Source organism: Elgaria multicarinata, chromosome 4 (assembly GCF_023053635.1).
Source record: "Elgaria multicarinata webbii isolate HBS135686 ecotype San Diego chromosome 4, rElgMul1.1.pri, whole genome shotgun sequence".
NCBI lineage: Eukaryota > Metazoa > Chordata > Lepidosauria > Squamata > Anguidae > Elgaria > Elgaria multicarinata.
In genome coordinates, this window is record NC_086174.1 from 36,609,701 (window position 1) to 36,623,028 (window position 13,328).

Consider the following 13,328-nt stretch of genomic DNA (forward strand, 5'->3'; position numbering starts at 1 on the left):
ACGGGAGCCAAGAACTCAAGTATCCAGGTGAGGAAATGGGCTCATATGGTTCTTTTAATAGCAAGTTCTACGGCACTTTCACAGAAAAGTTCAATCTACTTCCCCGTTAGATAAATTACGGAGTACCATTATTTTTCCTGCCGGATCCTACCAACCACAGCTCTGGAAATATGTGTTTGTGTTTTCAGTGCTTGGACTCTTCGGTGCAACAGGAAGCGGCCTTTTGTGTGATTGTTGTAAACAGTGCGGAGCTGGACCTTGAACTTTTTAGCATTGCCCGCCTCCGGTGAGGAAGGCGAGGTTCCACCTCCCTTCTGTGGAAACGAGGGAGGGGTGGCTGGCTGGCTGTCCCTCAACCTGGCCATTGCAGCTGCCACAGCCTGGGCTCGCCCGTCCCTTTGAGCTCCCCCGCCTGCGCCTTCTCTCGCGCCAGGCCCCAGCAGGGCTAATCTTCTCCCGCCGCTGCTGGGAGGGAAGGCTCAAAGGTCCCTCGCTCGGCTGTGCCTTCCCAGCTCCACCCGACCCCCCTGGGCCCGCGATGACCGTGGGGGGCACTCTGAGAGCCGAGCGCCCCCGGCGGCGGGGGCCTGCGGACGACAAGATCGCTATCCTCGAGGGGGAGGAAGAGGAGGAAAAGCTGCAGCAGCAACGAGCTACCCTCGAAGGGGAGGACGGGCCCGGCTGGCCCTCCAAAAAAGTCGCCTTCGCCTTCCTCCCGGACAACTACCAACCCCTAGGCTGGGGCGGAGAGGCGGCGCAGGAAGCCGAGCGCAAAAGCAAAAAACGCCGGAGGAAGCTCAAGAAATACGGCAAGGTAGGGGGTCTCCTGCAGCAAGGCAAGTGGTTGGGGGTGCGGGAAGGGCCTCGGGAAAGGGATTCGGATCGCCCCGAGGCCAGCTGGGGCTCGGCTCGTGGGCCCTGCGCACCCCGCCTCCACCCAGGAGATCACTCCCTATTCGCTCTCCGTTACTCGGGGAATGGATTCCTCAGCCTCGATCCGCCCCAGGGGCTCAGCCTATCGACACTTGTGCCTTTCCCAGCTTCAACTTTGGTTGCTGAGTCTACGGGGCCAAGCTTAGATCGGGCGTAGAATGTAAAATACAAATAGTTTTGGAGAGAGAAAAAAGTGTGTGGCTGAGTTCGGACGACACGCTAATCAACTGTGGTGTGTGTAATAGGAACAGAATGGGAAACTCAGCCAGTGTGTGCCTACTTTTCTGGGCAGATACTAACCACTCAGGATCGTTTAGCGGGATGCGTGGCCCTGTCTCATTCCCCGCGTAGTTACAAGTGGCAGAAGGCAGGCGCTTGTAAGTGGAATCGAATTCTAGTGCGAGTCCCTGGTGGGGCAGGGGATGTTTAGTTACCCTGTCTTATTGGAGTGCAAGGATAGGTATGCAGCTTCCTATTCAAACGACCGTGGAACACGTGGAGGCTTCTTCTAGCAAAAAACAAAGAAGTCCCTGCAAGCCTGAAGTCTGTCCTCCTCTGATATACATGGCACCACTTATCTCCGTCTTGATCTCTCTTTTCAGATCCCCCCCCCCAAATCCAACGTTTCCCACAAGGTCTGTGGATTAAAGTGAACATATTAATCCTTATTCCTCTTTTGGTTTCTTACCCTACTATGGTCTCTCCCCACCTTCTTTTATCCTCCCCGTTGTCTGTTTAGATCAGTGTTGTTGGAGGCGTAACCTAGATGTGGGTAGTTTGCAATTCCCAATAGCCCTTGGTGAATGATGATGGGTGTTGCAATTCCAATAACACCTGGAGGACCATAGATTTCCCATCCCTGATTTAGATTGTAAGCTGCTGCAGTATGTGTGTGTGTTGGTGGGATTTGTCTGTTTTGGTTTATCTATTTGCTTATGCAGCTATGCAAAGGACTGTGTACATAGAGATGGAGATGTCTAAATAAATCTGTAAGAACAGTGCACTTTGGTTTGTCAGGATCTGCATGAGATCTTTCGCATATCTCATGAAGCAGACGGCTGCTTGTGCAACGCAAACAGAATTATCTTTGAAAAACAAATAATTAGTTAAATCTGACAAAGGAGCCAGCTGATTTTTAAAAAAACAACCATTCCCCCTTTTCTGTTCAGAAGAAACCAGTCTAATCAGAAGCTGATATTCACCTAGATCAAAAGAGAGATCTGTCATTTCAGACTGAAAAGGCCTCCAAGCTAATCCATGACAGATGCTTCACATCCCTTTGTGCTACATTTCATTTCGCATCCTTATTTTGACAACATTCCCAATTAGCAAGAAGTGTGAAGTTTGTTTCGCGCTCCCCGCCCCCACCTTGCCGCTGCACAATAGTGACAAAGAGAGAAAATAGAACTCCCTCTTCAGCTCAGATTCTAAATTCAACCTGGAGAGTGTGTCAGCATCAACACTTTACTGCTGGTTTACTGTTGCAGTAGAATACAGCTCCTACAATTTATTTATTTATTACAAGCATATTCCATCCTTTCCTCCAAGGTGGTGTGAAACTCTGCCCTATTTTATTCTTACAACAACCCTGTGAGGTAGATTAAGCTGTAGTGACTAGCCAGAGGTCACCCAGTGAGCTTTGTGGCTGAATAGGATTTAAACCTGTGTGTCCCCCGTCCTAACTGGTGCCCATGCTGGTTGGGGATGATGGGAGTTCCAGTCTGACACATCTGGACATCAGGTGTGTGTGTGGGGGGAGAATTCTGCTCCAACCACTATCCCACACTTTTTGATGTGTGTTCAATGTTGAACTGGCAGTAATTCCAGTCTCTCTAGAGGAACGCGCAGTAAAAGGAACGTGTGGGATAGTTGCAAGATAACTACTTCTGACATCTCAAATAGAAACAGTAGGCTGCAGTCCTCTTAAGCAACATACAAACTTTCATTCTTTTCCATGAAGAAACACTCAGCCTAAACAGCCTAAATGAAAGATGGCAGAGGGTTAGAAATGTGATGAGTCGGTTTTGTTAGATTTCCTTGACCGCTGAAACTGTTTGTTTTTCATTATAAAATATGCGGGGGGGGGGGAGGAATTTGACGCGTACATCTCCCTTTATTAGAAAGGGAGGGTTTCTTAAGCAGCCAACTTTGTGAACACAGCATGATTGCATGCAAGGAGTCTGAGAGTAGCAGCATCATGACCTGGGAAAAATGTTAACAAGGGAAGGTGTGCCTGCCAGGAATGTTGTGGGGAGGAGGAGAGAAATAAAAGCGAAGATCTTGTACTATCATTGTTCCAGACTCTATGGCAAGATCTACACCAAGCTGGATATAGCACTATGAAAGTGGTATATAAAAGGCAGGATCTACACTACTGCTTTATAGCAGTATTGAAGTGCACTGGCAGCAGTTGGGGCCCATTGACACGTGCCATGTACCGCTTTCATAGTGTTCTATCCTGCTTGGTGTAGATGTGTCATGGGCCCCAACCGTTGTCCGTGCACTTCAATACAGCTATAAAGCAGTAGTGTTGTGTAGATCCTGCCTTAGTATAGCCACTGGCACAATTGTACTGCCAATTGTTCCTTTTTAGTATTCAGGAACCCAACAATAATACTATGCATAAGTACTCAGACATAAGCCCTGCTGAGTTCAACAGAGCTTACTCCCAGTCAAGTGTGTATAACAGTCTTCTCCAACCTGGTGTCCTCCAGATGTGTTGGACTACAATTCCCATCATCATAACAGCTGTAGTCCAACACATCTGGAGAATATATAGGATTGCACCTTTAGACTGAAATCTCCCACACTAGAGGCATTCAAGAGGCAGCTGGACAAGCATCTGTCAGGGATGCTTTAGGGTGGATTCCTGCATTGAGCAGGGGGTTGGACTCGATGGCCTTGTAGGCCCCTTCCAACTCTGCTATTCTATGATTCTATGAAATCCTGTACACAATTACCTGGTAGTAAACCTCATTGAATCCAGTGGGGCTTGCTTCTGAGTAGACATGTATAGGATTGTGCTGTTAGCGCCCTAGTCAAGTGTGTCTGACGATAACTCCACAATAGATCCATGTTCACATGGAGATAAACTGAGGAATGACCATGCATGAACTATTTATTTCCCCCATTTGTTTTAGAACGTCCTGCATCTAATAAGTAGCTTGAAATTCCAGTGTTAAAATTAAACAATGCCTAGGAGAAATTATATTGGATTTAGAAGTATGTTGCTTATTCTTCACAGTGGAATACCACTTTCTTTCTAGGAAGGGAAGAAAGAAAACACTCCGTAGTAGATAGAAAAATCTGATCTTGTATGAGTCAGCTGAAATGTTATGGATTGGCTCCCATGTCATTGATGATAGTCTTGGGCTATGTAGATTGATTGATATAACATGCAGCAGTCAAATTAACCAAAAGAAAACCCTCGCAGGCAAATGTCTGATTACTATAATCTATTGTCCTTACCTTTTTGCTCCAACTCTCAGTAAGACATTCACATCCTGCTTCATAAATGTCGCTGCATTCCATACAGGAAATAAATGCAAGGGCAACAGTCATTTGTTTGTGTTGGGAAGTGCTTTGATCCTTACTGAGATCAGGGCTCCATTGTTTTGGCTAAGGGCTCTTTTTCCTCGCTGCTGTCATCATGCTACCAAATTTCAGCAGGAGGTTGGTGGCAGGGGTGCACCTCCTGGGTAGTCTGGGGAGTCAGTGTGGCCCCCAATTCCCTTGAAGTTGCACCCCCTAGCATACCCCTTAACTCAGGCTAACTCAGCTCATGTCAATGAGGTACTGTAGGATGCATGATCAGGTCCTCCCAGGCTATTGATCAATCCATTCTTTCCCTGGAGGCAAATGCCCTTCATCTTCACCTGGCTAGCAAAGAGGCAACATCAGCCTAGTTATACCAGGATGTCCCAGGTTTGGGTCTCATCCTCCCCACACCACTTGTTGGTTGCTGGGGACAGCAATCCTATGGCCCCGAGTCAGTATCTGGGGGGGTGGGGCATAGAATAGTTTGGATTCCAGGGGTCTAAGCAACCATGCCCTTTCCCCTCGCAGCCAGAGCAGAGAGGACCGTGCTGTTTGCCTCTCCGAGGTCACAGAGGGAATATAAAGGGGGCATTCTGGGCTCCACAATTCAAGAAGGACGCAGACAAGCTGGAGCGTGTTCAGAAGAGGGCAACCAGGATGATCAGAGGTCTAGAAACAAAGCCCTATGAAGAGAGACTGAAAGAACTGGGCATGTTTAGCCTGGAGAAAAGAAGGTTGAGGGGAGACATGATAGCACTCTTCAAATACTTAAAAGGTTGTCACACAGAGGAGGGCCAGGATCTCTTCTCGATCCTCCCAGAGTGCAGGACACGGAATAACGGGCTCAAGTTAAAGGAAGCCAGATTCCGGCTGGACATCAGGAAAAACTTCCTGACTGTTAGAGCAGTGCGATGGTGGAATCAGCTACCTAGGGAGGTTGTGGGCTCTTCCACTCTAGAGGCATTCAAGAGGCAGCTGGACAACCATCTGTCAGGGATGCTTTAGGGTGGATTCCTGCATTGAGCAGGGGGTTGGACTCGATGGCCTTGTAGGCCCCTTCCAGCTCTGCTATTCTATGATTCTATGATTCTTGTGGGAAGGGAGGAGACTGGGGAGGCCGGCTTATGAGCAATCCTCCGGCCTCCTTCCCTCCCCGACGCCTCAGCTAGACAGGCGAAAAAGCCCATCTAGCTGAAATGCAGAATGGAAGGTGCGTGGAGGCAAAGATCACCTCTGCTGCTCTTCCCGCTCTGCATCAGATGGCTGTAAGCTTCCAAGCTTGCAGACTGATGGCCAGCCCCATAGGATTGTGCCCTTGGTGAATTACATTTATTTATTTATTGCCTTTCTATACCACCCAATAGCCAAAGCTCTCTGGAGGCTTAGTGAGCTAGTTAGGATAAGATCTAGTGAGCTAATTTGATGTTTCATTTTATTTTTAAAGTAAGGAACTATTTCTGAACTTCTCTCTACTTGGTGCTTTAAATATATATACATTGAATTGGAAACTAGAATTGAGTTGATTCTCTTGTCTGGCGTGGAAGTTTGCCTACCCATGCTTTGATCTGCTTGGAAAACACGCTAACCTACTTGTTAAGAAGCTTAAAGGAAGTTTGGGAAAAGAGACCCTAGCCATCTCCATATATCAGAGTCATGAGCCTGGATTCCCACAGATCCAGAACACGAGTTATGAAATATTCATATAGACATGAATATATCAAGATATACTAATAATACATTAATGGGTGGCAGTAGGCTATGTCTGGGGAAAGGGTGTCTTGGAACCTGTCCTACCTCACAGGGTTAGAGGTGCAGACACTCCCATCTGTCACACCACAATAAGCAGATATCTCAGCTGCAGTCATCCTGTGATTAACCCTGCCCTATTATATAATCCCTGGTGCAAAAGATGTAACAACTTCTTTTTTGTGGTAACATTTTGACAAAAAGAAAAGAAAAATGTAGCTACATAATTTGAATTTTATCGATTACAATGTGAACTGCCCAGAGAGCTCTGGCTTTTGGGTGGTATAGAAATGTAATAAATAAATAAATAAATCATCCTCTGTGTGTGTATGTGTGTGTGTGTGTGTGTATATATATATATATATATATATATATATATATCTGGTTTCTAAGAACTCTACATAAACTTCAGCAAAAGCAGACCAAATATCCATCTATACAGCACCCATTCAAATATTGAAACTGTTGTAAGGTCTTCAGTCCATTGTATTAGAGGAGGCTCGTGTTTTTCCTTCAAAGGCTATAATATCATTCTTTTAGTTGTTAGAAGGGTGCGGAGAATCCATTTGTGCTGACCCTGCGTTAACTTACGTGAAGCAGGAGTTACTTTAAAAGAGCCTGTGCATCTTGAGTTCACACCGGCAACTGGGCCCACAGCCAGCCAAAGCAGATAGTGGATGTTGTGTAACCTGGTACTGAAGCAACCCTCCCGGCTTCACCAGACAAAAGGAAATGACTTGGATTCCAGGGATTTTGCCTTCAAGTGCCTGCGTTCCTTCTGTGCAGTGCCACCCTTGCAGCCTCGAACTGCTGCTGGGATGGTTTGATGGGTCACAGAATGATTCAAGTTGGAGGGGCTGCGAGATATGTTTTTATAATGCTTGGCTCATATTTATTTTCAGCCCCCTCTACTCCTTCGTGCTCGTTTCATCTTATAAAATGAAGGTGACGACCCTATCTAAATCTAGGGTCTTCCTCACCCAAAAGAGCAGGGCTGAGTAGCCCGTGGCCATCCTGAGGATGTTGAACTCCAGCTCCCATCATCCTTGACTGTTGGCCAAGCTGGCTGGGGCTGATGGGAGTTGGCATGAAACAACATCCAGGTTCCCCATCCCTGCTCCAGAGGTTCAGGCAGCATAAGGGAGGTGCCCTGCTAAGTCCCCCGCTCTGCAACACATAAGGAATAGGGGAGCAGCGCCGTAAGTTCCTTCTCAGAAGAGGAGGACGCCCAGTGCTTGGCTCCACTTTCTGTAAGGCCCTGGGTGGGATCCTCTTCTTCTCACTGATTTTGCCACTGCTCTATGTCTTGCCCTCATCCTCTGGGCCCAATCCACTCTGCGAGCCAGAGGGAGAGGGAATCAGAGGCACATGCTGCACCCGGTCTTCTGTCTCTGCTTGCTTGCTCCGGTCAACTGCTCCCTTGCTAAGAGAGGACAGCTCAACCGGCAGCAATAGCAAGGATGAGGAAAGGCACAACCAGTGGGGCTCTGGCAGGCATCACTCGACCCCTGATCCCAGCCCTGATGAGGCCTGATTGCCATGTAGATCATCTTGAGGTGTTCGGCTGTGTCTTTTGATTTTACCAAGTCCATATCACGTTTCGAAAATTTCGTTGACTGCCTAAAGGCCAGAATGGACTTGACGTGGAGAATCCATGATTGCATCTCTCCATTTTTAATTTTTTTTTTAAAAAAAGATGTGGGGTGGGAAAGAGTTCTGATTTCAATCTGAGATGTTTGACTCGGGGGTTCTTCACCTTCTGTTGTGCAGTTTTTGGATCTAAACCGCCCCCTGAAGCTGCTGTTAGTGTGGCTGTAGAAAATGTTAATGGTCATTTTCTTGAGCTTTCCCCACTCTTTGATGGTGTTATCTGTCATTCTTTCCAGAATGTGGGCAAAGCGCTGCGAAAAGGATGCCATTTCCTGGTGCTCGGCCTGCAGGGTCTGGCCAACGCCTACTCGTCACCATTCGGAGTGGCTGTTTCGGTAGTGACAACATTTCGTTAGACATGCGGCTTGCTGCTTTTGGAAGATGGAAAACGAAGAAAGAAGCCATCACCGAAACACGTGGCAAGTTCTCCTTTGCTGACACACTTTGTCTTTCAACTCTTAACTCTGCAATTAGAAAGAAATGGACTGGATTGGACATTTGGGACGTCTCGTTTGCTCTTCTCGAGCATTTCTCTCTTACTGCTTTCATAAGCAATGGGATAAAAATCAGATCAAAAGAACGAGTGAGGTGAAAGATTAAAAGAAACTTTGATTACTTAGATCAGATCTAGAAATATACTACTTTTTTTCTCTAGTGGTTTTCTTACCATTTTTATAAGTGCTGGGATGAAAATCAGATCAAAAGAAGGAGTGAAAGTAACAATACTTTGATTACCTGGTCCAGATCTAGAAATATAGTATTATGCACACACAAAAAGGCACACACAGAAGCTGTGGAGGAAGAGGAAGAAAGCAAGAGGGGGAAAGAGGTGAGAATGTAGAAAGAGAGACAGGTAAAGGAGGGGAGATAAAAGGAGAGGAAGTTGCCACTAAGTGCACACAAAACAGCATTTTGGCAACATAAAGTACTTGGGGGTTGGAGATGTTTTCACAGGAAGCCTGATGCATTTAGGCCTGTCCTTTATTTTTAAGGCCTTCTTCAGGGGACTGTAGTAGAAGGAAGTGGCTACAGAATTTCTTCCAGCAAAAAAGATTGTCGTTGGAAGGACCCCTTCAGAGCCAGGCATTCTGGCCTGGTGGACTTTCTGAAGAGCTATGCTCTCCAGAGAGCCATGCTGGATGCTGTCCCGCTGTAGCAAATCCAACACAGAACCGTAGCTGTCAGTGCTCTCTGGAATATCCGCTGGAGGCGGCAGGCCTGCCCGGATGGGGCAAGGAGGAGCAATGCAATTCACTCCTCCCGCTCCACCGCCTGAGGCAGGGGCTGCACCCTGCTTCATGGGAGGGCCAGCGCTTTGTCCGCAGGTTTAAAGTACAGGAGCACTGCCAGACATAAGCAGAGAAGAAGAAATGGGAGAGAAGGTGGATCAGGAAGAGAAATTAACTAGCAAAATTAGGACTTTGGGGCAGCTTTCTGTACATGGTTAAATCATAGCAATCATACAGGCAAGCATCCTGCATGAGCCATTTACAGATACCTTGTAGTCTTGGTGTGACAGGTTGATTCTAAAAGGTTGAAATGCCCCATCCTAAGGCTTAGCTACCGGCAGTAAGACCTTTAAGCTAAAATATGCTGCTGTTGTTGTTGTTATTGCCCTGCCTCTTTTGCCACACCCACCAATGGATTGCAGCCCCCTGAAAGCTTCTCTGAAATATAATTACCCCCCTTCCCACATTGTTTTCCTGTAGAAAATCCCCCCCCCCCATTCCCTGATCTTTGCCCCTGAAACTTCTACTTTTTGCAATAGCAGCTTTGGGGGCAAATAGGAGCTTTTTGGCGGTGGGGGCAGGGAGGAGATTTTCTGCGTGGGGAAAAATACAGTGGGGAAAGGGTTAATCCACCTCCCAGGCATCATAGTCCAAACCTGGATGATGGGCTCCATGGGTTGTTGTAAAAAAAAATATGTTGGTAATCACAAAAACAGATTCAATCATGCCTTTCAGTAAAGCCTAGTTCAGTAAATAAGCCAAGAAAAGTTACTAACCTGCAATAGTTGTTAATCTATGATGTATAATACCACTGATAAACTTTTTTTTTTTTTAAAAAAAATCAGTTTTAAATTCGCACTGATGAAATTGCTCAAAGTATTAAAAAATATCCAATTGTATTTCCTCTCCTGTATCTATTGGTTCAAATCTCTGTTCCACTTTATTTCAGTTTTAAATGAAAACTGAATACCTTCATGTTCAAAAAATAATCTGAAATTTTGCTCAGAAGGTTGCAGGTTGAGTAATTTGTAATCCGGGTTTCAATTTTAGTTTTTTTCTTGAACGTGTGTATATTTATTCTAGGGTAACCATATGAAATGGAGGACAGGGCTCCTGTATCTTTAACAGTTGTATTGAAAGGGGAATTTCAGCAGATGTCATTTGTATGCATGCAGCACCTGTTGAAATCTCTTCTTCATCACAACAGTTAAAGCTGCAGGAGTTATACTAGAGTGACCAGATACAAAAGAGGGCAGGGCTCCTGCAGTTTTAACTGTTGTAATGAAGAGGGACTTTCACCAGCAGCTGCATGCATACAAATGACATCTGCTGAAATTCCCCTTTCAATACCACTGTTAAACATACAGCAGTCCTGTCCTCCTTTTCATATGGTCATGCTAACTTATTTATAAGTTGCGTCCTAATATGACAAATTTAAAATATTGGAAAATAGGAGGCCTAAAGTTGTCCATTTGATTAATCAGCTCTTCATATGAAATTATATGATCATCTACCAATACACTTTTAATACTAAGCAGATCATTTTGTGTCTTTGTTAATATATCTGCTATGTTTTGTTCTAAATAACTTGCTTGTTCATTATATATAATGAATCCATTCTATATAAAATAGTACAACAAATTAAAGAGAATTCCAAAAAAACCAACAACAACCTCCTTCAACAGCGAGATATAGATACGGACAATTTCTGGCTGGAAGAGGAGTTCATAACCTTTTGCAGGGGTTGTATTTGTGTTTTTAACTTGTTGGTTGTTTTATGATGGTTTTAATTTTTGTGAACCGCCCAGAGAGCTTCGGCTATTGGGCGGTATAAAAATGTAATAAAATAAATAAATAAATAAATAAACCAGGCGAAGAAAAATTATTCAAGAGGTGAATTCTGAAGTTCTTCTAGTGCTTTTGCTATTTTCCCTGCCCCCTGACCTCATCTTCCTTTGAGGGCTCAGCTTCCCTGCCCCAGATGTCTTCCCCTCACACACATCTTAAATTGGAAGCTCTATCTATGCTGTCCTTAAAGCGCCATGAAAATCAGGGAGGCTGGAAATACAATAATATATAACTTATTCATCTCCGTGCCTGAGGCCTTCAACAATCCAGTCTCAACAAAAGAGAATTAAGGAAAATAAAAGGCACATTGATAAATGGAAACACGGAAGCTGATAGTTGAGCAACTTGGACCTATAGCTCCACCTAATTGGAAGCATCGGTCACACATGTCCGGTTTTCATGCCTAGTCGCTAAGACACAAAAACATGAATGGCATCATTGTAAGGTTGTTCTTTAGTGCCCTCTGCTGTGAAGAATTTGAATTCTCCTGGGAATTAGCAACACACATGTTTAAATAATACATGAAAAAAGTTCCGTTAGAATAGCCTTCCCCAACCTTGTGCCCTCCAGATGTGTTGGACTACAACTCCCATCCATTGTAGCCCAACACATCTGGAAGGCACAAAGTCAGGAAAAGTTGCATTATAAACATGCTTCAGGGGAACACTGTGTTAGAAATATGTGTATAATACAAAAAGCATTATAAACATACTTTCCCCAGAATGAAGAGATGGCAAATGCCAATTTGATAAACTGGGCTCCTAAATGAAACAATGGACCAGCCTTGGTGCCCACTCTTTGGAAAGAAATGGGATGGGATTCCACCCCACTGCATTTTACTACATAGATGTTACAAATAGCTAGGATTTATTTATTTTATTATTTATTTATTGCATTTCTATTCCGCCCAATAGCCGGAGCTCTCTGGGCGGTTCACAAACATCTGAGAATCAACAATTGCTCTGTTGATTCTCAGATGCCATAGAGCAAAAAGGACATGAACTGTGTGATCAAATAGTTTGGATATGCCCCTAGGTAATGCTCTGCTAGTTGCACAGCAATCTGTTTTCATTGTTCTTATGGTTATGTTAGCGAGCATGCTAACTGGTTATGTTAGTGAGAATGCTTGTTCTGGAAATCAAGTGACTTAAATTACAGCGTGAAATGCAGACAGACTCAAAATCCAAATGCAATTTCTAGAAGACCTTGACTTAGATACAAAGCAGTTCAATTCAATCCATTCACACTTTCCACATTCATTCAGATTGGAGCAATGGAACCTGATGGCCACTTAGCTCATATACTCCATCAGAAGAAGGAGGTGTTCTGTGGACAGCTGCTTCTTTGGTGCCCAAGTCTTCCTCAGAGTTCTGTTTATTTGGGGGGGAAACACATCTTTTGGCTATGTGTCCTGGTTGTACATTAATTGGGCTTTGATGCTGAAGGACATCAACTTTCCTTCAAAAGTGTTGACCCCCTCTTCACCTGTTGGCAACATTCCTGAATTATATAAAAAAATTCCTTCAGATTTTGGATTTATTTTGGAAGTCTCTTTGTTCATTCTTTTCTTTTTTAAAACTCTGATTAACTGCATCTTGTTGTTCACATTCCACAGTTAGTTTTGCTTGCACACCCACTTGTTTCCCCCTAATATTTCAGTTTTTTTCTTCTGGTAACTCTGTGAGTTTCTTCTGGCAACTTTCCTTCATTCAGACCTCAGCAACACTTTCACCCCAAAAGGGGGACATTATATGGTTCTGAAGTGACAGGCTTTAGGTTTGGGCAGAAAGCAAAGACTGTTTTGCAGTGTTTATGTGTGGCAATGGATACATGGATTGGAGATCTGGATGTTTTGGTAATGAGTGGAAAATACACTAATGTCAATTTTTTTACATTAAGAAACACACACTTTGTTGCTGTGTAGGAAACAATAACTCATTACACATGAACCATGATGGCCTGTTATTCAAAGCCAGAATTGCTCTTGGTTTCTTAACAGTTAAAATCAGCAGCCTCAGGTAGCTGCCTTGTTCTGCCTAATGGTAGGGCCAGTCCTGCTGATCCAGGGGAGGTCTCTCTCCTGCCCTGGAACTCATCCTGGAGTCATGCGCACACACACACACACACACACACACACACACACACACACCCTGTTCAGATGACATGCTAAGCCACGGTGGTTAAGTATTTTGAGCTAAACATGTACAGGAATGCACTGTAATGCTAAACACAGCTATTCGGAATAAGCCTCATTAGGCACAATGACACTTACTTTTGAGTTAACTTGCATAGAACAGCACTGCTAGTAGTGTAAAACCATAAAGTTTAACTGGTGTAATGCTTATTTAGCCAGCCAGTCCTACCCTCTTGGCTAAACACTGGGAG

The 13,328-nt window shown here is 44.7% G+C and overlaps 1 protein-coding gene across 1 annotated transcript; it reads left to right on the forward strand.

The window, feature by feature from the left end:
* Window positions 1-377: 377 nt before the first annotated feature.
* Window positions 378-12,430, forward strand: C4H1orf115 (chromosome 4 C1orf115 homolog). Its single transcript, XM_063124083.1, has 2 exons — window positions 378-814; window positions 8,103-12,430. The coding sequence occupies exons 1-2, from the start codon at window positions 539-541 to the stop codon at window positions 8,220-8,222; spliced, it is 396 nt and encodes a 131-aa protein (XP_062980153.1). The 5' UTR covers window positions 378-538; the 3' UTR covers window positions 8,223-12,430.
* The last annotated feature ends 898 nt before the right edge of the window (window positions 12,431-13,328 follow it).